The 27981-nt window shown below is 39.9% G+C and overlaps 2 protein-coding genes across 3 annotated transcripts in view; one reads left to right on the forward strand and one right to left on the reverse strand.

Moving 5' to 3' along the window:
* The window catches only part of Rapgef5 (Rap guanine nucleotide exchange factor 5), a 253743-nt gene that overhangs the window by 130106 nt on the left and 95656 nt on the right, over window positions 1-27981 (forward strand). The gene's annotated exons all lie outside the window — the stretch shown is intronic.
* LOC121438454 (nuclear transport factor 2) lies at window positions 11224-12070 on the reverse strand. Its single transcript, XM_041638785.1, has one exon. The coding sequence runs from the start codon at window positions 12005-12007 to the stop codon at window positions 11624-11626; it is 384 nt and encodes a 127-aa protein (XP_041494719.1). The 5' UTR covers window positions 12008-12070; the 3' UTR covers window positions 11224-11623.

Genomic DNA, 27981 nt, shown 5'->3' on the forward strand with positions numbered 1-27981 from the left:
AGAGAGATGTAGACAGCCATGAATGCATGTCTGTCATGATTCTGAGTGGATAGCTTCCCAGTCTTACACTGTAAATTTCGTTCCATTAAATAGTACAGAGAACATAGATTTTTGAAAGACTGTTCCAGTGTACTTTTATGTTTACCTTGATTGTGAATCTCATTTCCAGAGGAATGTATCCTGAATCACTAGAAACAGATAAGGCCAGAAAAGCAGATTCTAGCTGCTCGCACTGAGGGTGGGTCAGATGGAGACTTCCCAGAGCTTCTGGATGCTGTGTCCAACAAGAGTGACTTTATATGGCTACAGTGGAAGCTGGGGGAGAGGACGAGTTGCTTGGTCTGCTGAAAGCAGTTATTCAGCTGGAGCCTCAGAGCTGAGAATGCTGCCCTCAGGCCGGGAAGACAATGTAGCCACTTTCTTCCCCACATATTGTGATCCACTGATTGTTATTTGTCAGACTTGGCTCTTACTGGCCAGGACTGCTCACAAAGGAGAACAGTTGCCTGTCTTTCTCTGGCAGTAGTGTTTGCTTCACATTTTATTTTCAAACCCTTCCAGGGGAGATGCTGTTCCGTGCTTTTTCAGACCTAAGTCTGTCCATACAAATGATAGGGTTTTATTGAGCAAGAGATGGGTTAGGACCTTCAGGGTTAGCTGTTTAGCTGACTAACATGGAATATTTTCAACAGTTTGGCTTAGCATTGTGACAGTTGTTGTCTCAATTGGTGGGAATGATAAGATAATTTCAGAGTCTTGAGATCCAACTGTTGCAGGGCTGGCTGTTGGCTTTATAGTGGAAGACTCAGACACCTACCCTTTGCTGAGTATTATAGAAGGGTTCAAGGATCTGTTTAAGGTGTTAAAAGGACCCTAAAGTTTGCCTGTGTCACAGCCTAACTCTTACCCCATCATATCCTTGGAATATTTGTTTATCTTAATTGTAGCTTCAACTTCTCAAGGTGCTGTTCCTTTGGATTCATTTTAATTAGGAGACTCGTAGTTTTCATTTGTTTTTTTGGTTTTAAAATGCACTGTGAGTCTTAATTACTGATGGTGTGAACACATGACTTAGTTTAATTGGGGGTGTTCTTTCCTAGTTGTCCTTCAAATGACTGCTATATCTTATGGGGGATTGCAAGTGAGGTGCTTTGAACCAGTGACAACTTGATAGGTTAGAGTTGTTCCAAGTCAAATGGCAGAGTCTTACTCACAGGGACTGAAGGTAGGCTTCAGCATGAAACACTCGGTGCCAGTCACAAGATACCAGTGTTGCCTTTGTTTTGTAACTGTTTTAATTGAGAATATTATAGTTATAGCTAGTGAGATTATAATTCCCTCAAAGTGTAGAACTCGGAAGCCGGTGTTAGTTGGTTAGGCTATTAAAGGAGCCAGAAATTTCAAGTACAAAGATTTGCAGCTTGGTTTATGATTATTTTCTTTCTAGCCTTTAAAACTTTTAAAGTTTCTAAAATAGAGTGTTCACCGTGATGTTTTTTAGTTCTTGCATGAATGTCGTATGACATTTACATCTCTGAAATATTTGCTTCTAAGAGTAAAGAAGATGTATAAACAAACATTGGAATTTTGGCTTTTTCCAGTAGACTTTCCCATTGAGCTTAAAGTAAGGAAAAGTGGCTATCAAGGACTTTCCTATGTGACTGACAAATGTCTACTCAGCTGCCCTGTGATCTCCATCTGCAGGATGACACCACTTGTCTGTCAGCACCCAGAGCTCAAACTGATGTGCTATTCATAAAGGAATGGCTATGTATTAGGTGCCTATATGTTCTCACAATCACTGTCAAAGAATCCAAGCCTTCTGACCTTATTTTAACCATCCATATCTTGAGAATCTGTTGTAACAATACCTTTGCTAAGGTCTGTGTTCATGAGTTTCAGTTTCTTTGCAATCTCAGGCCTCTGCTCTTGCTCGTGGAAACTTGGTTGAAGCACACAGCACAGGCAGAGGAAACTGCAAGTCACCCATGTAAACCCAAGTCCACCGCTTCCTCCTCTCATTTCCACAGTAATGATCCAATCCTGCAATTGTTACAGATTTCCTTTCTTTCATTATTTGAAAATCCTTTATCTACCTCATCTATCTTTCCTGACTGAAGCTAAGTAAGAGTGGCAACATTTAAGTTAGAATCCCAACTGCCTGTAGGATTATTCTTTTTACTCAGCCGTATTCTCCAGTTGCAGAACACCACATTCTGTTCCTCGTGTGTGTGTGTGTGTGTGTGTGTCCAAACAGGAAAGTAACTTTGAAGGACAACTACTGGTGGGCATGGCGTGAAGTTAGTAAAACTAAGCCCTTGTGACTCTTACTGCCCTATTACAAATTTAGGGCAGCAGAGCCTTTTGAGTGGGCAGTTCTAGTATTTTCTTAAATTGCCAAATGCTGTGATTATGAATTCATGTAATCATAAAATGTTTTACTATACTTATACCAAGATGTTTCAGAAGGGAAAATTGGAAATGCAGTTTTCATGTTTCTCAGGAATCACTCAGCGTAACTCTTTTCTGTTAACTAGCTTAAGCAAAACTGAGCCTCACTCATTTATAAGTGTTGATCATTAATATGTGGAGACTTAAACAAGAGGGTAAAAATGAAACTGTCTTCTTAACATTATGATGGGAAAATTAACATTCAGTCATTAATTCTTTGAAGAAATTGATCTCTTCTGTAAGCATAGATTTGTAATGCTTAATTCTGTAGTTATATCAGTAGAGAAAAGGAACAACAGGAATTCTGCACATGACCTTGGAGGGTGACCTTGGAGGGTCAGAGAAAGGAGCATGGCAGGGGAGAGCATTTTGGGCAAAGGAACCAGTTATTCTTGATTCATTTGGAACAGAAAGGGGTTGGCGGAAAGGAAGGCTGAAATGCAGTTGTGAAAGATCTAGAAGGCCACCCGAGTGAGTTCAGACTTGTCCTTTTGGCAAGGGAGAGCCATCAACGAAGACAAGTAACATGGCTCGTTGTGGATTTTGTCAGGTCTTTCTGGCTTCAGTTCAGAGGAATAATTGGGTGAGGAAGTGGAAAATGTTGGCGAGAATCTTACAAAAGCTGTTGTTGTAGTCGGTCCGATGAGAGGTGCTAGGCTGTGGGAACTGAGAAGGCGGTAGATGTTGAGCTGTATAGGCATGAAATGGCAGAACTCGATGATTGATAATTGGGAATTCATGTCCTATTTCATATGAAAATTTTTGAATCCTGATTTATGTTTCTTGAATTCAGAATAGAAATAAGTATGCTGTGGGTTTTTTGTTGTTTTTTGTTTTATCTTTAGAGACAAAATCTCCCTGTGTGACTTGGGGTAGCTTTGAATTCATTGTCCTCCAGCCTTACTTCTCTGAATGCTGGGATTATAAGTCTGTAACAGCATGCCTGGCTGGGATGCTCTGTTTATCATCAGAATAATTGCCCACTCTGGAGCTTTGTCCCAAATCCACAGAAGCCATTGACTTCGCTTTGTTTTGATCATTTGATTGTGCGCTGTGCTGAAACTGTTTGGTATCTCAATATACATCTGGCTTATGAGTTGCTAGTTGGGTAACAGTGTGGATAGCACATAAACATTTTTCCGAAAACAATCCCCTTGAAATATCTTCAAAGAGCATCCCTATTTATCCCTACTCTTTTGGCCAAATTTTTCTGTTAACTGCAGCACTATCTACTTTGTTCAGAAGATGTCTCTATTATTGTCAGGCTTCTTTCTGTAACCTATGTGTTCTGAGTTACTCTGACTAATATGTTATTCTAGAATGTTCTCTTCCTATCTATTCATTTATTAAACTTTTACTTAGGTTGATATCACAGAGAATTTAGAATAACTGTGCTGGCCCCTGCTCCTCCAGAAGCTAATCTAGTTGTGAAGGAAAGACATTATGATGATTGAGCGCTCTGCAGGAAGGATGCATTGAGAGCCCACCCACAAGATAAACATGCAAGGAGGGGATTTCCAGCTGGGGATACAGATCCTCCCTACCTCACAGATAGAATTTGGTATGGTTTTTAAAGTAAGTTTGGGTTGGACTTAATTCTAATTCTGGTCCGGTGAGTTGGAAAGCTGGTGGGGATGGTGGTTAGGTAGGGCTAGGCTTGGCAACTCCACTGTGGTTGCCTTGGGAGTACATCTTCCCTCATCACTTGTCTTTGGAGTAAGGACACAGAGCTAGGAAGCACATATGACAAGAGTCATGGTATCTCTGAGGAAGAAGAAATGAATGAGACAGGCAGCCCTGGAGGAAGAGGACAGAATGATGGAGTCAAGGAAACGCTGGACTACTTGGTTCTCTGCCCATCTTACATCAGTAAAACAGATTCACTGAGGTTTCTGCTTAGACGTGGGTGCTATTTTCTGGAATGCAGCTGCAGTGTGAACCGTGACACTGAAACTATTTCTCTTGAAATGCAGCTCATGTTTTATGTACATGAGCTATACCAGCAGTAGCTCCCGATCGGACTCCCCGTTCCCACTTGTAGAAATTCTATGGAAGCAGTTGTTCGGCAGACCTTCCTGAGGGACTTCGTCTCCACCCTGCCTCTTTCCACCCAGATTTCTTCAGTTCCTTTGTTAAGTCTGTGGACCCACCCGACTTCCTTCCCCTTCTCTAATTCATCCTGAGATATGGATGGGAAGGGGACTTGGCGCATTCTGAAACTGAATCTTGGCATGGTCTGCTGCCTACCCCAGGGAAGAAAGCTCCCTATCGCTCCCACTGGACCGGAATTTCCTTTTCTCTGTTTCCTGCAGCCTCATCCTGGAATTCTACAGACGTCAAAGGGGCTCCTTGTTTAGGGCTTGCTGAAAAGTGCTTTAGTGTATTCTGGCTGCTGTCATTCCTAGTTTATATATTCAAAGTTAGTTTCTATGACTTTCTTTTAAAATGGGGCTAAATGTAGGGTGGCATCTTTTTACTCTATAAAATACTAAAAAGGAATTTGTTTTATCATACAGTTTATATTCAAATTTACAACTGTACATGTAGGTAAGAATTTCAAATACTCTCACCAGTATTTAAAATTTGCCATTAAAATGATTTAACCTAAAAACTTCTTAAAGAGGAATAGAACTTTCTAGTATCATTGTTTATACTGAAAGACAGAATTTAGATGTAACGTTAATTCTGAAGACTTTACATTGCCCATCTATAAAAAAGAAATCACCACATTGAAATCATGTTACCTTTCTTGATAACAAGATCCTGACTTTGGGATTGGGTTGGTATTAAAACTATCTTTTCATAGGAAATGGGCTTCCTTCAGTGACTTATTTTGGTCCATTTTGAATCAGTGTCCATCTGGCCTCAGAGTGATACAGTAAGTAGGTAATAATGGTTAATTTTTGTTCCCAAGAAGTTTACAATCTAGAATAGAATAGATTTCTAACATGAAGGACACAAATTCCTTCAAGACAGGTTTAGTGAAGTCTCAATAATTCCATTCTTCAGGTGTTAGAATGAGGGGCATAGACCCAGCAGATGCATCTCACTGCGGCAGCTGTGCATGTTCTCTCCTATGTAGGAACAGGGCTTGGAGTCTGATTTACTCTGTGTGCTCCTGGAATTCCAGACTTTTGTTTTTCTCAGTCCAAATGGCAGCGAGATTACCAGTGTGTCTCGGGGCTGCCTATTGCTGTCTGGTGGAGCCGTCTGCTCATTGACTGTCGTTTTAGGTTCTCACAAGAATCCCATTGCAAATTCTGTGCCCTTCCACCTTCAAATTAACTTCAGTGTTTTTAAGAAGAAAATTTGTCAATTTTTCATCATGGTATTTTTGTGTGTGTGTGTGAATATGTTCAAGTTTATTTTTAAAGCCCAGATAAGATAGTGGATTCTGGTTTAGTTAGCTTGATTTATCAAACTTCTGTTGTCAAGGGATCTTTTTTTTCCATGCTGTAGAAGTGTTCTCTAACTTTATTGGGTTCTTATATTGTAAAACTAAAGTGGCCATATCATCTCCACCATGGTTAGGAACTGATTAAAATGATGTGTAGGAAAGCAGATTATTTTTCTTGGCTATGGTCTCCCTTACCTCCCCTTGCATGGTATCTCTTTCTAGAACCTTGGCAATACTATAATACTTTCCTTCTCTATGTCCATGCATAAGTGATCTAGACTAATGTAACACTATGTCAGCACTTTATCAGCTGCTTGACTGCTCCTCCAGTTGCCATGTCCTCTTAGGCTACCATACCTGTCCTTCCTCTCTCTAAAATGCTTAGTCCTTCTTATTAGACCCTCTTACGTTCTGCCTTGGAGAAGATTGTGCAACTCTTCTGACTACTTAAAGTCACATCTGCAATCCCACCTGCCACATGGGTAACTGAAGTGAGCCTTGGATTCCCATGCAGAGCTACTAACAAGGAAAGTAACTCTATAACTCTGTGACAAATTGGTTTTATTTAGGTTTATAGTGAGTACTTGAAGACATACTATTATGGAAAAGATGCCCAAGCAGCTGGAGCTTCTCTGAGAACTATGTACCAGAAGAAAGGAAAAGAAGAGCTATGGAAGAGGAGAGAGGTGGATGCACCTCTCATGATGAGCCTTGTCTCCAGGGAACTGTCAGACACAATCACCCTTGTAGAGCAGCTCACTTCAGTTACCTATGTGGCAGGTGGGATTGTAGATGTGACTTTAAGTAGTCAGAAGAGTTGCACAATCTTCTCCAAGGCAGAACGTAAGAGGGTGTAATAAGAAGGACTAAGCATTTTAGAGAGAGGAAGGACAGGTATGGTAGCCTAAGAGGACATGGCAACTGGAGGAGCAGTCAAGCAGCCACAGAATTGTGTGCTTGGTAGATACAGGGCTGGATGGCAAAGGCCTGAGGGTGCAGATCCTGTGAGTTTAGCCTAGTTCTTGTAACAGCACGATACTGAGCTTAGGACCCCACTCTGGGGAAACACTAAAAAGAAGCTGTTGTGAAGAGTTGTGAGTGAGAGCATTGGTTTCAGCATTTGAGATTCCTCTGCTGAAGGATGGGGATAGGTTTGAGCATGAAGAAGGGGGGGTCACATCCACTCTTGTCAAGCTGGCTTTCTGGCTCCTTTCCTGTGGTCTTCACTCTAATTTTACATGAAAGAATAACCAGCATGTACAGTTCAGGTCTTAGGCGAAAGCTCAGCTCTGGGGACTTCAGTTCCAGAGAAGACAGAATGTCTACTTAGAGCCCACTTTTAATTTGCTATCTATTCTGTAAAATAAGGCACTACATTGCATGTATCTCTAGTAGGTTGACTTGCCTTGGATTAGCCTGGGCACTGTGAAATCAAATTGAGCATACATGCACCCACAGTGAGGAAGCTCTTGTTGATACGCGTCTGGCACACACACACTTAAGTTCAGCTTACTCTTGTGCTATGAATGCCTCAATGGATTCAGACAGAGGTTACACATCTGAAGAGATTCAGATACATGAGCTGAGAAAAAAGAATAAAAGGAAGTTATAAAAGATTTTCATGTAGAATGTGAAAACCCTTTATCCTCCTACAGTGGGAAGTGGGTGAGAAGGAAAAATCCCATCTGGTATCTAGCAGCCCTGAATGTTATGTTAAGGTAACAAAAATAGAGGAGTGCTAAAATATCCTAACGGAACATGACAGCCTGTGGGCTAGTGTGCAGTACACATTTTTCTAATCAGTCTTGCTAAATATCCATATTTTTTTAAACAAGACTATGTTCCTATTTGCCATTACATGAAAAATTTGTCTTTAACTTTTTTAAAATTAATTTTATGTATGTCCATGTATGTCTCTCTTAGGGTCCTCTTTGTTCTCTAGGTTCTCTGGAATTGTGAATTGTAGGCTGATTTTTCTTTGCATTATTCCTAAGAGCCACTTAAGAGTGAGTACATATGATATTTGTCTTTCTGAGTCTGGGTTACCTCACTCAATGTAATGTTTTCTAGATCCACTTATTTGCCCACAAATTTCAAATGTCATTATTTTTTCTTCTGTATAGTACTCCATTGTGTAAATGTACCACATTTTTCTTATCTATTCTTCAGTAGAGGGGCATTTATGTTGTTTCCAGGTTCTGGCTATGACAAACAATGCTTCTGTGAACATAGTTGGAGCAGATGGCCTTGTGGTACAATTGAGCACCATTTGGGTATACACCCAAAAGAGATTGCTGGGTCTTGAGGTAGGATGTTTCCTAATTTTCTGAGAAATCGCCATACTGATATCCAAAGTGGCTGTACCAGTTTGCACTTGCACCAGCAATGAGGAGTGTTCCCTTTACCCTACATCCTCTCCAGCATAAGCTGTCATCCGTGTTTTTGATCTTGGCTATTCTTTCGGGTGTAAAATGGAGTCTCGGAGTTGTTTGATTTGTATTTTTCTGATGACTAAGAATGTTGAGCATTTCCTTAAGTATCTTTCAGCCATTCCTCTGTTGAGAGTTCTCTGTTTAGGTCTGTACCTCATTTTTTTTATTGGATTAGGTGTTCTTTGGATGACCAGTTTCTTCAGTTCTTTGTATACTTTGGAGATCAACCCTCTGTCCCATGTAGGGTTCGTAAAGATCTTTTCCCATTCTGCAGGCTGTCATTTGGTCTTGTTGACTATGTCCTTTTCTTTATAGAAGCGTTTCAGTTTCAGAAGGTCCTATTTATTAATTGTTTCTCTCAGTGTCTGGCAACTGTAGTTATATTTAGGAAGTAGTCTCCTGTGCCAATGCATTCAAGTGTACTTCCCACTTTCTTTTCTATGAGGCTTTATGTTGAGGTCTTTGATCCATTTGGACTTGAGTTTTGTGCATGGTGATAGATATGGATCTATTTTCATTCTTCTACATGTTGATATCCCATTATGTCAGCACCATTTGTTGAATATGCTTTCTTTTTCCCATTTTATATTTTTTGCTTCTTTGTCAAAAATCAGGTATTCGTAGGTATCTGGGTTTTTGGTTCGGTTCCATTGGTCCTCCTGTCTGTTTTTATGCCAATACCAGGCTGTTTTCAGTACTGTAGCTCTCAAGTCAGGTATTGTGATGCCTCCAGAAGTTGCTTTATTGTGTAAGATTGTTATGGTTATCCTGTTTTTTTTTGCTTTTCCATATGAAGTTGAGTATTGTTCTTTTGAGGTCTGAAGAATTTTGCAGGGATTTTGATGGGCATTGCATTGAATCTGTAGATTGCTTTTGGTAAGATTGCCATGTTTGCTATGTTAATTCTACCTACACTAGAGCATTGGAGATCTTTCATTTTCTGGTGTCTTCAGTTTCTTTCTTCAAAGATTGAAAGTTCTTGTCATATAGGTCTTCCACTTGTTTGGTTACAGTTACTCCAAGATATTTTATGTTATTTGTGGCTATTGGGAAGGGTGATATTTCTCTGATTTCTTTCTGAGCCCATTTATTATCGGTGTACAGGAGGGCTACTGATTTTTTTGAGTTAATCTTGTATCCTGCTACAGTGCTACATTGTTTTTGAGTTGTAGAAGTTCCTTGGTAGAATTTTTGGGGTCACATATATAAACTATCATATCATCAGCAAATAGTGAGAGTTTGATGAATTCTTTTCTGATTTTCTGTATCCCCTTGATTTTCTTTTGTTGTTGTCTTATTGTTCTAGCTAGGACCTTAAGTACCATATTGAATAGATATGGAGAGAGTGGACAACCTTGTCTTGTTCCTGATTTCAGTGGGATCACTTTGCGTTTCTCTATTTAGTTTGATGTTGGCTGTTGAATTGCTGTATATTGCCTTTATCATTTTTAGGTATGTTCCTTGTATCCCTGCTCTCTCCAAGACCTTTACCATGAAGGGATGTTGTATTTTGTCAAAGACTTTTTCAGCATATAATGAGATGATCATGTGGTTTTCTTTTTTCAGTTTGTTTATATGGTGGATTACATTGATAGATTTTTGTAGGTTGTACCATCCTTGTATCCCTGGGATAAGGCTGACTTGATCATGGTGGGTGATTTTTTTTTTTTGATGCCTTCTTGGATTCTGTTTGCCAATATTTTATTAAGTATGGTTGCATCAATGTTCATGAGTGAGATTAGTCTGTAATTTTCTTTCTTAGTAATATCTTTATGGGGTTTGGGTATCAGGGTAATTGTAGCTTCATAAAAAAAGGTTTAAAGGTTTTAGCAATGTTCCTTCTGTTGCTATTGTGTGGAACATTTTGAGGAGTATTGGTATTAGTTCTTTGAAAATCTTGTAGAATTCTGAACTGAAACCATCTGGTCCTGGCTTTTTTTTTTTTTTTTGAGATTTGATTTGATTTGTTTCTATTTCCTTAACAGTTATAGCTCTATTTAATTTGCTTATCTGGTTTTGATTTAATTTTGATAAGTGATATTTATGCAGAAAATTATCTATTTCCTTTGATTTTTCAAAATTCATGGAGTTACAGGTTTTCAAAATATGACCTAATGAATCTCTGGATTTCCTCCATGTGTGTTGTTATGTCCCCCTTTTCGTTTCTGATTTTGTTAATTTGGATATTCTCCCTCTGCCTTTTGGTTAATTTGGATAAAAGTTTATTTATTTTGTTAATTTTTTCGAAGAATCAACTCTTTGTCTCATTGATTCTTTGTACTGTTTTCTTTGTTTCTGTTTTGTTGATTTCAGGTCTCAGTGTGATTATTGTAGTGGCATTTCAACTGTATTTAATAAATAAAAACTGCCTGAAGATCTGAGGGTAAAATAGTCCCACTGGTCAGCCTTATAGACCAGGTTATGGTAACACACACTTTTAATCCCAGTTGCCACACTAGTAGTTGCCATAGAAATCAGGTGGTCTTTAATCCCATATCCTTAATCCCAGTGGTGAGCACGTTTAATCCCAGCCCTTGAAAGGAATATAAAGCAGGGGAGACAGCTCACAGAGGCAGTCTCATTCTTAGATTCTGGGTGGCAGGATCACCATTTTAGACTGAGGTGGAGGTAAGAACCAGTGGCTGGCTGTTTTGCTTTTGAGATCTTCAGGTTGAAGCCCAATTTCTGAGCCTGAGGTTTTATTAATCATACACCAGATCATGTCCTGCATTTAGTCCTCCTGGGGGAGTTTGCTTCTTTTTGTTCTAGAGTTTTCAGGTGTTCTGTTAACTCACTAGTGTGGGACTTTTCCAGCTTCTTTATGTATGTATTTAGTGCTATGAACTTTCCTCTTAACACTGCTTTCATTGTGTCCTATAAATTTGGATATGTTGTATAGTTATTTTCATTGAATTTTAGGAAATCTTTCATTTTTTTTTAAACTGTTAAGAAAACTTTTGTGGTTTTATTGTATCATGAGGCATTGAAACATCTGAACAAATCAGTATCTGGGTGGTGAGGCAGCTGCTTTCTCCTTCACTTCTTTGGGTTACTAGAGCAACTTGTCAGTAGATTAAAAAATGAAATAAAACAAAAACCGACAATCTTTTGCATTACTTAAGTCTTTCCAAGGCATGCGCTGGTACAACACAAACGTCTCCTGTCAGATGCAACTAGTCTAGCATCCAAACATCATGCACAACACCGTGGTGACAGAAGCGCACTGCACCCACTCCCACCTCGGCCCTGCTCATTTGTGTATGATATTTGGAGCATCTGGAGGAGTGAGATAGTATTGGGAAGAGGAGGGAGGAGGAAACAGCGTGAGCGTCTGGCCAGGAGGTCAGCCGAAGTTGTGCAGGGCAAGCCTGAACATGTCGTTGGTGCAAACCCAAGCGTCGTTGATGTTCTTTAATAGAAACATCTGGTGGAAACCCATGATGGGATCTTCATCGGCCTTGAGCTGGCCTACAACCATGCTGATGATACAGCTATCTGGTGTAGGCTGATGGTCCTGTGCCGTGATACTATGCTGGATTTTCTGGAATGGAAGGCTAGACAACTTCTCCACAATGGCAGCTTTCCCCTGGAACTGCTGTCCTTCCCACGTAAGGCATGATGCATCAATGTAAATTGCGCCTAGCTGGGTTCTGTCGTTATCAAATAATTGGTAGTAATGCTGAATAAAGCTGGATCCAATCTGCTCCCAAATTGGCTTGTCTCCCATCCTGGAGAGTCACCCACCTCACCAAGACCCGTGGGGCTGGCACGATGGCGGCAGCGGCAGCGGCAACCCCGGAAATCTTTCATTTTTAATCTGCCTTTATTTCTTCCTTGACCCATTGATGATTCAGGTGAGCATTGTTTAATCTCCATTTGTTTGTGGGCCTTCTGGAATTACTGTTGCTGTTGAATTCTAATTTTAAGCCATGGTGATCCGATAAGATACATGGGATTATTCCAATTTTTTTTTATCTGTTGAGGTTCCCTTTGTTACCTAATATGTGGTCAATTCTTGTGAAGGTTCCATGAGGTGCTGAGAAGAAGGTATATTTTTTAATGTTTGGATGGAATATTTTGTATATGTTGGTTAATTTCATTTAAGTCATTACATCTGTTAGTTCCCTTATTTCTCTGTTAATTTCCTCTTTGAAAAATTTACCTGTCCAGTGGTGAGAGTGGAGTGTTGAAGTCTCTCACTATTAGTGTGCAGGGTTTAATGTGTGGTTTAAGCTTTAGTAGTTTTCTCTTACATATGAGGGTGCCCTTGTATTTGGGGCATAGATGTTCAGTACTGAGATTTCCTCTTGATGAATTTTTCTTGTGAGTCATACGAAATGTTCTTCTTTTCCTCTTTTGACTGATTTTTCATTTGAAGTCTATTTTGTTAGATATTAGGATAGCTACACATGCTTGTTTCTTGGGTCCATTTGATTAGAACATTTTTTCCCAACCCTTTACTCTGAGGTGATGTCTGTCTTTGAGATTGAGGTATGTTTCTTATATGTAGCAGAAGGATGGATTGTGTTTTTGTATGTAATCTTTTAATCTGTGTCTTTTTATAGGTGAATGGAGTCCATTTATAATAAGGAATGTTAATGACCAGTGATTGCTTGTTCCTCTTATTTTAGTTTTCATTGTTGAGAATATTATTGTGTGTGTTTTTCCATTCTTTGGAATTGTCTATGTTTTTGTGGATATAACTAACTTCCTTAGGTTGGAGTTTTCATTCTAGTACTTTGTGTAGGGCTGGGTTTGTAGGTAGGTATTAGTTAAATCTGGTTCTATCATGGAATGTCTTGTTTTGTTTGTCTGTGGTGATTGAAAGTTTTGCTGTGTATAGTAGTCTGGGCTGGCATCCATGGTCATCTTAGTGTCTGCATAACACTTGACCACAATCTTCTGGCTTTTATTGTTCCCACTGAGAAGTCAGGTGTAAGTCTGGTAAGTCTGCCTTTTTATGTTACTTGGACTTTTTCTTTTGTAGCTCTTAATATTCTTTCTTTATTCTATGTGTTTAGTGTTTTGATTATTATATGGCGAGGGAACTTTTTTTTTTGATCCTGTCTCTTTGGTGTTTTGCTCCCTCAGTGGTCGCTCCCTTGTAGCTGCTGCTGTGAAGGTTGCTACCTCTGTCTTCAACTTTTTGGGTTTTGTTGTTGTTGTTCTTGTTTTAAAGCAGAGTCTCATGTGTACTGGGATGTCCTCACACTCTCTAGTAGCCCAAAATGACTTTGAACTTCTGATTCTTCTTTTACCAGTGGTGTTCTCAGTGCCAGGGCTTTGTGCAAGCCAGGCAGGTAGTATAGGAGGCCCTTCTGAGTATGTGTTGCTTTTATTGATTAATGAATAAAGAAACTGCTTTGATCCTATAGCAGGGCAGAACAGAGCTATGCAGGGAAAACTAAACTAAATGCTGGGAGAAAGAAGGCCGAGTCAGGAAAAAGCAATGTAGCCCCACCAGAAACAGATGCCGGACAGAACCTTGCCAGTAAGCCACAGCCACGTGGTGATACACAGATTAATAAAAATGGGTTAAATTAAAATATAAGATCTAGACAATAAGAAGCTAGAGCTAATAGGCCAAGCAGTGATTTAATTAACACAGTTTCTGTGTGATTATTTCAAGTCTGGCAGCCAGGAATAAACAAGCAGGCTCCTACAACGGGCAGGCACCTTACCAGCCAAGCTTCTTCCCTTGGCCATGTCTTTGACTAAAAAAAAAGAAGAAAAGAAAAAAAACTGTGTATTCTCTTATTGAAAATGAAAATATTATTATTTAGATCTTTAGAAGTCAGTTCTGTGGTACTTGGGTTTAGTTGGAATAGATTGTGGGGTCTCTTTCCTAATGTTTGCTTTCTATATCAGAAGGTGGAGGGATAAGACATTGCATGTGCGTTCATTTATTACACATTTGTACACAGTTAAGTGAACAAAGTCAACAATTTTGACAACCATGTGTAAATTTCTTCTCAGGAATGGCTGGGCATGGTTCAAGCCCTGTGAGTCATAATAAAGAATTAGGGGCTCGTCAAGATCCAGGAAACAGTTGAAGAGAATAGGGATGGTCACAAGACAGTTACCATAGCAGGAAGTGTCTTCGGGGTGGGGATTTCTAAGGGGCTCAGGAAAAGCAATTAGTCATAAGAGCGTATATCCTGTGACCCTGAAGGTGGAGCGGGAGTGGAATTTGCCAAAGTAAAATTTTGGCCCTTGTGCCACCAGAGAAGAGAGAGAGTGTGTCATATGGTATACATGACTCTTTAAACTTGGCGTGAGTTTGCCTTGGTCAGAATTTGCTGTGCTACTCCTATGAAGAGAGTACTAATGATCCTCTAATGGTTCCATGCATTATGAAACCCCAACTGGATTTATGGTTGCTGAATGCTTCATGTTTCTGTTCAGTGAACTCACTCTCATTGAGTCTACAAGTCCTGAGATTGTAAGAGTAGTGCAGTTTTCCTCTGAGAATTCTGTGCTTTGGAAGAAACTTTAGATGCCATGTATTTTGTGTTCATAAGAAGTTGTTTATTCCCTTTATAAACTGGCACCTTCTAAGTGGGATTTATAAGCAGTCACCTTAAAATGAGTAATAAATATAATATGATTGATTCAGGCGGCTCATTAATCACGAGAAAATGTTTAAATATTTCCATTGATATTATTTCCCTAGTAAAGCAGATATCTTTAGCCTCCACAAATGGAAGCAAAAAATCACTAGTAAAAGCACAGCAACAGATCTCCTGTAGGCTTGGTATAGAATGTAAGTTTGCCCCTAGATGTTATTGTATTTGTTTATTGTGGGATTCTGGGTCAAGGCTAGCTGATTGAAATGGCTTTTAGCTCCTATAAACTGCTTCTGTAAAGTAAATTCCCCTTCTCTATTAGCAGTTACCCCATCAGAAAATTAGCATCTCATGAAAGCAGAAACCAATAATATTTTCAGCAAAATATAAATGAGATCATTCAGTACTTCTCATTAAACACCCATCAGGAAGCACATATCCAAAAATTATCTTAGTATTAAAATAACACTCAGATATATCCGTAAAAACAGGGTGAGAAATAGGGTAATTGAAGCTATGAAGATTATTCTGTCCCTTCTAATAATAGGTGTGGATGGAATTTTAAAAGATTCAATTGAGTAAAACGGCAGAGACAGACGCACATGTGGCCAAGCTAGCAACAATAATTCCTCCTGCAGGTTAAGACCTTGGAGGTGGGGAAGGAAAATTTTGAGCCTAAATGAGGTAGAATTCAACACACTGAAACAAAACAATGGAGATAACTTGGGATTGCAGTGTAACTCGGTGGAAGAGAGCTTATCTAGCTTGTAAATGGCTTTGGATTCCATTTCTAGCAACACACCACACACACGCAAATGATATCTTGATTTGCATTTAAAGAATGTACTTGAGTGCCGGGTGCTTGTGCACAGAAACCTTTGATGACTCCTTGACCTATTAAATGCCATTTTCCTTGTAACTTGGCAAGTACATCTGACCTTTATTTTAAAGTAGACCCCATTCTGTCCGAGTCACTAATAATGTTTCCTGGCCATCAATGTAACTCATAATCTTGGCATACTGAGGAAGTTTGCCCAGACCTGAGAAAACTCACCACACCCTGAAGAGATCTTTCTTTCTGGAGGTCAGCACAGCTCTAAGTACACCCACCATCTACAGCTGCTGTGCCCCACGCCCGGTCTTAACTCTCTACACATGGCTAGTTTGGGATCTCCTTGAAGAAATGCAGTGAAGGAGTGTCTGGTCAATCCAGAACTTGGCTTTGAGATTGCCTCTGTGGCAAGAAAAGAGATATCTTGATAGAAGGAGCCATTATGGGGTTAGGGAGAAACCTGGTGTTAGAGAAACTCTCAGGAATCCACAGGATGACCCCCGCTAAGATTCCTAGCAATAATGGAGAGGGTGCCTGAAAATGCCATCTCCTGTAATCAGACCCTAATTGTCATCATAGAACCTTCATCCAGTAACTGATGGATGCAGATGTAGGGACATGCAGCCAAAGCACTGGGCTGAACTCCTAGAGTTCAGTTAAAGAGAGGGAGGAGAGATCATGTGAACAAGGGCTATCAAAGAGCATTATGGGACAAACCTCAGACAGATGACCTGAGCTAGTGGGAGCTCACAGACTATGGACTGACAGCTGGGGAACCTGAATGGAACCAAACTAGGCCCTCTGAATGTGGGTGACAGTTATGTGGCTTCATCTTTGCAGGGAAGGGGGCTGTCAGTGGCACCAGGAACTATCCCAGGTTCATAAACTGATTTTTTTAGAGACCATACCCTATGGTGGAATGCCTTTGTCAGCCTTGATACAGGGGGAGGGGCTTGGTCCTGTCTCATGTTGGTATCCCAGACCTTGTTGACTCCTGAAGTAAGGCCTTACCTGTTCTGAGGAGTGGATGGGAGTAAGAAGGGGAGATGGAGGGGAACAGAAAAAAGGGAAGGAGGGGGAACTGAAGTTGGTATGTAAAATGAAAAGTAAATTTCTCTAATAAAAAAAGTGGTTAGAAAAAAGATTGCCTCTGTACAGAATAGAGCAAGCAGAAATAGTGACTTTTCATTCTGAGTGCACAGTGAGAAGCTGGATGTCTCAGCCTGTGACCCTGGGAAGGCACAAAGGGTTGGGGACGTACACATTTCTGCTTTGATGAACTGAAGTGTTCCTCAACTGACTGAAGTGGACCACAGGCCCTGGGGATTGTGAGCAGTCTTCAGTCAGGGCCCTCCATGTGGCGATCAGTTAGTACCTACCACACATAGCGTTCATATTGTTGAAGCCCAAGATAATTATTAATGCTGATTTAGCCTTCTTTCTTCATGCATAGAGGGGAGTTTTTAGAGACCTGGTGATATTGGCTTATTATTGTCTCCATTCTTTAATAGAAACAGTGGCAGAGAGAGAAACAAACAAGGGGTGATTCCAGAAGGCACCAACACCTGGGGGGGGGGAGGAGAAAGCAAAGCAGAGGGAAAGGCTATATGTGATAAGACATTTGTTTCCAAAACTGGCTTTTCTCACATGCCCAAAGATGATAGCGCCATCTCTTTCACTTCCTTGATGTTACGCTATTTGTATACTAATCATAAATGACAAAGATCCCCAGTCAAATGGCTAAAGGAGGTTACATGTTGTTGCTACTTTATCACCATTCCTGACTCCCCAGTTTTCTAGCTATGGAAATACCCTTTCATGCATCTTAATACAGACCTGGACTTTGATTCCTCAGTGAACAGATCGCCAGAGAAGATATACAAATGTTTCATGGTCCAGAATCAGGTATTGGCCAACATGTCAGACTTAGGCACATTTCTTATGTCAGTCATGAGCCGAGCCTTTAATGGCTGAGCCATCTCTCTAGTCATTAAGGCACATTTCATAATGGTTGAAAGTACCAATTAAAAAAGTAATGTATGAATTTTGAAGGGAATTTAGAAATGATAGACAGGTACAACAAAGTAAGGGAAAGGTCAGGGAAAACTAACCACTGCCCCTCACTTCCTTGCTGCCTCCAATATGTGCATCGGGAGATTTCCTCAAGATGCCACAACACTCGGAACTACCTTTCCACTTGGGGTAAATATATTTTCCAATTACAGAACTGTATTGCCCAGTTCTACTAAAGTCTCTACCTATATTGTAAACGGGATTTTCCTAGCACAGTTACTTCTTACAGGCACAAACTGTGTTAATCCCCTTTTTTCGTGTTTTGGTCTAACTACTTCCTATTAAAGCTTGTACTAATTTTTCCTCAGTCAGTAGTACATTACCTATCACATGTATAAGTTTATTTCAGTTAATTTATCTTTAGTATGAATACATTTATTAATTTAGAGAAATTGAAATTCTGCTAACCAATCTTCTAAGTTAAATATTTTAACTATACATTGGATGATCTATTTCCTTTGTAAGCCTCCTTTCCCTGTGCATTCAGTTAAGATTTGGAGGCCTATGATTTCTCTCAGCTCCCCACACATGCACATACAAATTCAATGGCATCCATACTGTGGAGTGTTGAATTATTTGGGGGAGGATGTTGTCATTTAATAATGGCTATCAATTGATTGCTCAGGAAGGTTCTGGTAGCTTTTTCTCCTACTCTAATTGAATATGCCTCTCAATGCCAAGAATCATTTTGTTCTTTTTATGTTTTAAAAATAGCTAGAGCTTCTAAAAATTTCTTGTCAAATGCTGTTGCTATGAGATGATGACTCATCTGGCCTAACCAGCTAGAATTTGTCTGCCTTATCAGGTTATTAAAGCCACATTTTAAGTCAAGTTGTTAAATATTTGGAATTGTTTTTCCGAGTTCAGAATGTTCTGAAGAAGATGGTGAGCTAGAATTTCCAAATCATGACAAATAGTAGATCTTAACTGAACTCTTGTAAATGCCAAGCATGTCGTCTGATTTTTGCTGTCAGCCCAGTTCCTTTACTAACCACTCGACAGCACCATCCCGAACTACTGTTTTTCTAAAATACAAACCCGTATATATTCCCAACATGTCAGACTCTCCTATGAAGAAGTTTCTCTGAGAGTATGGCCCTCTGTTTTATTTGAACTTCAATTCCCAGTGTTGGGCACTAGACTTTGTGTGTGTGGAACTGGATCTGGTAGAGAAGGCAACTAGTTGTGATATGAAATGTTTCCCAAGTTTAAACACTAATCAGATCTGAGAAAATTCAAAACTGTGTCACTGCTAGGATTCCAGTTGATTTAAGATTTCATGTTCTAAATAAAAATTTGCTGTCTTCTGCTGGTGAGAAAGACACTTGCGGGCCAAGCCTGGATGTTGGTTACTTTTCTGGTTCTGTAACAGAATACTCTGACAAAAAGCACTTTATGAAGAAAGGGTTTATTTTGGCTTACAATTCCTGAGGGGATACAGTCCATCCTCAGGGAGAAGGCGCAGCAGCAGCAGTATGCGGCCAATCTTATAAGCAATCAGGAGGCAGCAAGTGAACAGGAAGTGGAACCAAGATGGATAAAACCTTAAAACCTAACCCCAGTTAGGCCCCACCTCCTGAATGTTCTGTGACCTTCACACGCAGCACCACCGATTGGGGATGAAGTGTTTACTCAACACATGTGTCTAAGGAAGACATTTTTCATTCAGACCACAACTGGTGATCCCAGTTCAATCTCAGAATCCACGTAAGGGCTGAAAGAGAGAACTAATTCTACAGATAGTCCTCACATATGTATGATGGCATGTGTGCCCACACACATACACCATACCTGGAAACATGTACACTCACATTTTTTAGTTATGATTTCTTGTCTTAAGAATCAGCCTGGACACAGTAAGCAGAAAGTCTGGACCCCCACCACTTACAGTCTGCAGTTATGGGTAAGACTTTGCAAGAATTGGTTGTCGGCAAAGAGTAGACACAGCAGTAATGGGTTACTTTTGGTTTGTATTCAAGTACTTTAACCTTTGACACCTGGTGCATATTAACATTCAGGAAAAAGCCTTTTCATCTGCATTATCATTAAATCCCAGTCTACCTGTTTTTTTCTCCATCTCTATCTCCAGCTTAGAGAAAGGTCAGAGAGCTATTTCTCCTGTGTCCAAACATGTCTATGTTTTGTTTAGCATTTTGGTTTGCTTGCGTCCCAGCGCATTCCAGCTATACGTCATTGCCTTTATAATTCTCATCATCAGCTTTGTATAGCTGCCCAGTGTACACAGAGTGGCAAAGTGTTTTCCTTAGTTTTCGCCCAGTCTTGTGTCTAACTGTGAAGTGCAGTTTCTGAGGTGGTTACTACACAGACCAAAAGCAAGCATCTAAAAACACCCAGGACTGTACAAAATATGAAAAAAAAATAGTGTTTACTTAAGATGTCTCCTATTGCTTCGCGCCTATTCCTTGTGATCTAGCAGTTGCTATGGTAACTAGGAATTTTTCATTTCATAACTTGCATAAATACTCAGGCTGCCCTTTCATTGCAGCTTTGCCCTCTCTAAAACTAACATGCATTTCTGTTTAACACACACAAAAACACATGGAACACATGCTTGCCCAAACATGGTGAGTACAGTGTTCACACACACACACACACACACAAGCTTTGATGAGTAGTACAGTTCCTGGCCTAGTCAGTTCTCCAGTTTCAACATGCTTTACCATTTCTTTTCTTCTGTAAGTTTGGAGAACACTTCTGTTTGGTTTGACCAGATTTTTCAAATAATTTAAGTTTATGAATTATACCTTCACTCAATCAGAAGACATTATCAAGGGCTTCTGGGGTTCAAGCTCTCTATAGAAGTAATTTGAATGGAGCAGCCAAAGCCATTGGGACCAGTGAGGGCTGACCTTTTAATACTGCTCTGGAAATTTATACCTTCATCTTGTTATTCAGATTTCATAGGCTGAATTCTTCCAAACCTGAAGTAACAATTATATCTGCAACTAGATTCATGATTTTTTTTCTAGTCATAATTAGTGTAGTTCCCCCCACTCTTGTTTTGGGGATGCTAGTGAGGTGTCTGTATTGACATTTTCCCCGGAAACTCATTCAGCTCCCAGCCCATACTAACTCCAGATAATGTTCTCTGTGAGATGATCAGTACTGAAAACAGCCCTTATTTCTGCCACTCTCTTCATATATCCTTACAGAACTAAAAAATATATAACTCATTTCTAACCAAGATATTTTTAAGAAGGCAAATTATGAATAAATCTGATATCTGGTTTCTAGGGACAAATATAAATGTCACAAAAACACCTTTTAGCTTTTAAGAACTCCCAAGTAACACTCCCCACCACCATTTCCCGTGTGTGTGTGTGTGTGTGTGTGTGCAGTGCCTTAACTTGGCCTTTGACAAGACCTTTGAAGGGATGTATGCCAAGATGCTGATGAGCCCAGGTCCTCTGTACACAGGCAAAAGAGCTCTGATGACTCTGGTGATGACAAGTGACTTCTGAACTGTCCACTGCTGCTTGGCTCTCTGCTCCCCAGACAGATAACACTGACACTTAATTTCACTGTTACCTTGCAGACTGATGGCCTGCCCCTCTCCCCATCTAAGATGCAGGGCATTAACAAACTTGCCCATCCCCCTTTTGTTAGAGTTAGTGTCTAGACGTGAGCGCCTTTTAGCAGTTAAAGCACAGTGATTGCCAGAGAGAAACACTGTGACCTGCAGCAGGGGTCACAGCTCATCACCCACACAGTCCTTCTCTAGCAGAGGGTGCTGGGCCTCCTTTTTTCCTAGCTTAGGAAGCTATGGAATTAACTCCTGGGATGTCACTATGTCTGTCAGTGGCACATAGCCTACCAAAGGGAGCTGCTCCCGCTACCGCAGGTGGCATTATTGGTTGTGTTTCCTTAAATTGCTGTGGTATTTACATATTCATATAGATGGATGAAATTATAGCAAGACCCAGAAAGGCACCAGTACTTCCCGGCTAACACTTAAGTCTTAATGTACTGGAATGACATTCTGTTCCTATATAGTTTATGGCTTTTTTCTGTTTGAATGGTTTTTTGTTTTTGTTTTTGCTTTTCTTTTGGTGGAGGCTTTTGCTGTTTCCAACACTTAGCTTAGATTTTTACATAGTTGTATCCCATTCAATGCAAGGAAACCAATACTCAAAGAGATTGGACAATTTAAGCAAAACCCAGCCCTCTAGTAGTGGTAAATCTAGAATTGGAACCAAGAGATACCCATGCTTACTTTGATGGAGTTAATTGATATAATTTGATTCAGGCCATAACTTCTTTGAAGAAATGTCATCTAACTTTTATGTGATTAATAATTGATTATAACCCATGAAATAAGGAGAGATAGCACATACTTCTGGCATGAGTTTAATGAGAATGGTAAGGAGTATGGATTGATAAATACCTTTCTTGTATACATTACCTTTCTTAGTGCCTTGAAATCCATAGAAGGGGGTCCAGTCCTTATATTTCACGTGATGCCTTGGAGTTCAGGAAGTACGTTTTTCTCTAGCAGAATCACTTTCTAGTCCTCGTCAGAACTTGGTTCTATATTAGGGTGGTCCCTATAAAGCCCTATCCCCTCAGCCCAGTTGACCATTTGTCTGCACCCATGTACCTGCCTTTTCTCTGAGGACCTCTCCTAGTAACAAGTGGCTCAAAGCACCCAAAAGTCAGACTCTGACTTGGTTTATGCCTTACAAAACTATGCCTATGACTTGAACTCTCATTGGGTCCAACTAGGCAGCCTTAGTTCCTAAACACAGGTGGCTAAGACCTTGACTTTCTGTTCTGTTGGCTTCTAACTGGGCTCTCTCTTACTCCCTACTCTACTGTCTGGAGTCGTTCTTCTGGGGCTAACCCTCTGTTCTGTCTATGGCCTTGACTGGCCCTCCATCCTTCCTCTACTCTTCCCAACTCTACTCCGGCCGGTGGTATGACACAAAACACCAAACACACTAAGCCACTGCTCCACACAACTGATGACTGCATGGCACTGGCTCCACTATTGCTCCTCTCTCTTCTGCCCCCCATCCTGATTTCCAATTCTGGCCATCGACCAAGAATTCCTATACTGGGACAAGAGGGCCTGCTGGGAAGTACTTAACAACATTTAAGCATCTAGGATAAAAACAGAAAACAGTAACACCTGTGTGATTGAGTAACTTCTCAAGTGTCACATGGGAGTGGGGTGTGAAGAAAGCTGTAGGCGCTGAGTGCAGTAATTAATTTCAGTATGAGACAAGAATTAAGATAAGCATGTAGGACTGGAAACACTAGCATACCTACTCCAAAGATTTTAGATCTTCTGGTTGTTCTCTTGACAGCAGGAAGTGGACAATGTGACCCTTATGGCATACTCTGCACTGATAAATGGACAGTATCTCTGGAGACTGTGAGTTGTGGGACACTGCACCTTTGCTGTGTGTGTCCTGCTGCCAGGGACCTGGCCACCTGCATTCTGTTGCTCTGAATGGGACCAGGTCAGTGGGAGGTGGAGACAGAGCTCAAAGACTGCAGCTCATTGTGGTCAGCCTCCTTCATGACAGACTTGCTGTCTCTGGCTATCTCAGGTCTAGCACTCACTCACACAGCTGCTCAGCCCTCTCAGCTGTAACAGTGAACTCTTCCTTGTTACCCTAGGTCGTCACATCATTTGTCATGGTTTCCTCAAAAGCTTCTGTGAACAACACCTTGGTCAAATGCCCTCTGGCCTATTAGCTGTGTTTCCCTTTTCAGCAGTATCCAGAGGATGTGTCAACTGTTGTAGCTTATTGACATATTCTCATGATGAAGACAGTGACCTTCTCCTCTCTCCTGCTCCCATCTAACCTGCCAGCCTAGCAGGCGTACAAGCTGCAGTCTGCTCCATCATCAAATCCCTACACTTGCTCTAGATTTAGGACTCTTAGACACCTTGTTTTATATTACTACACTTAGAGGTTGCAGATTCACAGCATGAAGGCATAAGTCATAAACAATGCCACACCAGTTTGGAATTATGATTAATAGGGTGGTATTTATTTAAAGGGGAAAAAACTTACAGATCACCTTCAGCCCTCTGCGCAACCAGGAAGGGAGTCTAGTCGCTGGCAGAGCAGGAAGTGAAGAGAGAGAGGAGAGGGAAGTGGCCGCTTTTTTAAAGGGAGAGAGACCACGCCACAATGGGCTGGTATCTCAGCGGCGATAGGCTGGAGGAGTGGGAGGACCTCCCGTAACACCTCCCCCTTTTGTTTAAATAAGAGAGTTCTAAACCTACTATGAAATTATATACAATAAGTACAAATATCCTATTCTAACTAGCTTAGGTCTTGTATAATAAATAACTTGGCCAAGTCATGAGAGAAAGTAACTACATTTATATTGTCTTCAACCCCATCGAAGATCTGAGAAGGGAAATAATGTTACCTGGGTAATTAGGAAGTTCAGTAAAACAACTTCCAAAACATGCAACAAATCACAGAGACAACGAGCTACCTAGACAATCACCCAAAGTCACATTAGCAGCGTTGAAGAAACCAACTTTGGCTAAGGCCTAACATAACTGACATACCATTTTCAAAGGCAAGCAACTTTTCAAAACTATCTTACCCTGTCTTGGCAGGATATGACAGCCCTGTTTTATCCATTGATGCACGCTCTGTATCTTTGTCAGTCGTTGAGGTACGGGCATTTCTTTGCCCCAAGGCCAGTTCTGCCAAAAAGAAAGGCTCCAGGTGGAGTGTCTTTGGTGCTCAACATTCTCTCGGGAATAGAGTGGTGTTGCCAGGAGCAATTGTGTCTCACTACCACAAAACTCTGAGTTAGATTAAAGGCCATTTTCTACAGCTCTTTGAAGAAGTTGAAGATTATATATCTATACTGAGTATAATCTGTATATATCTAAAGAACCTGATTAGTCTAATTATAAATGACAAACTTAGATGACTATTAGTCTATATAATTCTCAATATCTATCTAACTTAAAGACTAAGACAATAAATGACTGTGAAACAAATGAGGACAATGACCTCCAAATATAAACAATGTACAAATATACATTGCAGTAGGTAAATATATATCAATACACAAACATTATGGAAGTATCTTAATCAGAGGTAGAAATGTACACTTCAATATGGTAAATATATACAATATATATATATATCAATACAATATATGTCAATACATAAAAATGTTTTAAACAGAGGTAGAAACATGCATGCATATGATAGTCAATATAATTTAACTTTGTATCAATATACAGAATCTATACCAATATATTTGTCTAAAAACAGTAACTCACAATTACAAATCTATCATCCCATCATCCCTCTTTTTTTTTTCAAAATGATCCCTGAGCTTATAAAATTCCTCCCCCAACCCTCAATCGAATACTAATTATAATCAACCCCTAAATGATGTCCCTAAACCCAAGGGCAAACTTTACTGGGAGAGGGGAACGTCGTCCTCTAGAATTACTTCCAGCTGTCATGGGGGCGACATTCTTTCTGGGGGATCCTGTGAAAGTAAAATGATGGTTAAATTTCAAGATCAATGTCTTTTAAAATTGCTAATAGTCTCTGAGTATTTTGTGCAGGTCTGGCCAAAATGTTGTATAAGATGTGCACCATTTCAGCTAACCAAGTTGGAACTGTCTTGTGCAGCTGGTACCCAAAGCAGGTCTTGTAGTAGCGCTATCAGTATCATGACGTCATATCAACCAGGTGGAGTTGTTGTTATGGGGCCCTATCTTCTTCCTGGAAACTTCAAATGTCACTTCAGGAAAAACTCATTGTTCATTATGAAAAACTTAAACATTAATCATATAGACATATGTAGACATATATATATATATATTCAATGAAAGACATGATAGATATATTCAATGAAAAGTATGATAGATATGAAGAAAAGCAAAGATGTTTTCTAAACTCATATTTCTTTCTGTCCCACATCATGGCTCTTGACATGAGACAGAAACTCTAGAAACTCTGGGTTTTTCTCTTACTAACAGGCTTGGAATTAGAGAGGGACTGAGCCAGAGTCCAACTTCAAAACCAGCTTTATAAATTTAGAAATATGGTTTAATATTACTTACACAACCCATTCAGTTTTCTTGATATTTCCTATTGGGCAGGTATTTTTCCATCTGTCAGTATCCAAACATCCAGGGTCCCTTGAATTTCTCAAAGATGAGTGTTTTCCTGTGGAGATAAGAACAGAACCCTGCCCCCAATTCTGTATGTTTTTTCTTACCACCTGTATGAATATCATCATTGTGGATGAGTTGTCATTTCTCCTTTCCAAGAGGTTTCTCCTCTTCAAATCGAAACTTTATTAATTTTGATGGTATCCACAATTTTTCTTCTCCTGTGGAAACAAGAGCAAAACCCCTTCCCCAACGTAGCACATCTCCTGGCTTCCACTGAGAGGTCAGCACATCTTTGAAATAAATCGGTTGATTTAGTTCAGCAGACTTTTCCATTATCCAATGTCTTTCTGCTGCTGTCGTTCCTTTCTCATTAGCGTTACGAAAATTCAAGGTTAATAAAGCATTATGTAATCTATTTCTGGGGGTATTTTCGGTCCCTTTCTATTTGTTCAGCATATCCTTTATAGTACGATTTGATTTTTCTATAACTGCCTGACCTGTAGGATTATTTGGTATACCTGTAAAGTGTTTTATATTATAATAATCAAAAAAGCGTTTCATTTTCTTAAATACATATGCTGGACCATTATCTGTCTTTATTTGCGCAGGTATACCCATGATGGCCATAACTTCCAATAAATGTGTGATTACTGAATCAGCCTTTTCTGAGCTCAGGGCAGTAGCCCATTGAAAACCTGAATACGTGTCTATGGTGTGGTGTACATATTTTAATTTACCAAATTCCATAAAGTGGAACACATCCATCTGCCAGATTTTATTTCTCTTAGTACCCTTTGGGTTACTCCCTGCAGGCAACGGTGTTTGATTATAGAAAGAACAAGTAGGACATCTCTTTATAATGTCCTTAGCTTGTTGCCAAGTAATGGAAAATTCTTTCTTTAGGCCTTTACTATTGACATGATGCTTCTTATGAAATTCTGAGGCCTGCAGCACACTTCCAATCAATAATTGATCAATCTCACTTCCAATCAATAATTGATCAATCTCAGCGTTGCCTTGGGCTAGAGGACCAGGCAGACCTGTATGGGACCGGATGTGTGTTATGTACATTGGACAAAGCCTGTTCCTGATTATGTCTTGTACCTGGTTAAACAATGAAGTCAACTCTGTGTCGTCTGGTATAAATTCAGCGGTTTCAATATGCAAGATAACTCTTTCTGCATATTGTGAATCTGTAACTATATTAAGAGGTTATTTAAAATCCCTTAGCACCATTAGAATGGCATATAATTCTGCCTTCTGGACAGAATTATAAGGGCTTTGTTCCACCTTACTCAATTCATCTGACTTGTAACCTGCTTTCCCTGATTTATTTGCATCAGTATAGAACGTACGGGCTCCAGTTATTGGAGCATCACGTACAATTCTAGGAAGAATCCAAGAAGTTCTTTTTATAAGGTTAAGTCTACCACTTTTGGGATAGTTGCTATTAATTTCTCCCAAAAAATTAGCACAAGCTCTTTGCCACGGTTCATTGTCTTCCCATAACTTTTTTATTTCTTCAGTAGTAAAAGGCACTATAATTTCTGCTGGGTCTATACCTGCTAGTTGACGAAGTCTCAGCTTACCTTTTATAATTAATTCAGAGACTTTTTCCAAATAAGTTTTTAATTTTTTACTTGGTTTATTAGGTATAAATATCCACTCAAAAATAATATCTTCCCTCTGCATTAGAATCCCTGTAGGAGAAATTCTGGAAGGCAATATGACTAGGATGCAGCTAAGATTTGGGTTCACCCTATCCACATGTGCCTCCTGTAATTTTTCCTCAATCACAGTCAGTTCCTTTTCTGCTTCAGCTGTCAGTTTTCTCGGACTATTCAAATCTTTATCACTATCTAAGGTTTTGTGTAAATGAACTATTAGATCAGGTGTTATCCCAACAGCTGGTCGTAGACTGGAAATGTCTCCTAACAATCTTTGGAAGTCATTAAGAGTCTTTAACCGGTCTCTCCTAATTTGTGCCTTTTGTGTTTTAATTTTCTCTAACTCTATTCTGTAACCAAGGTAATTAATAGAATTTCCTCTTTGAATCTTTTCAGGGGTAATTTGTAATCCCCACCTAGGCAAGACTT

The sequence above is a fragment of the Microtus oregoni genome, unplaced genomic scaffold (genome assembly GCF_018167655.1).
Source record: "Microtus oregoni isolate MIOR12 unplaced genomic scaffold, Mior012 000056F_ref0000123, whole genome shotgun sequence".
Classification (NCBI taxonomy): domain Eukaryota; kingdom Metazoa; phylum Chordata; class Mammalia; order Rodentia; family Cricetidae; genus Microtus; species Microtus oregoni.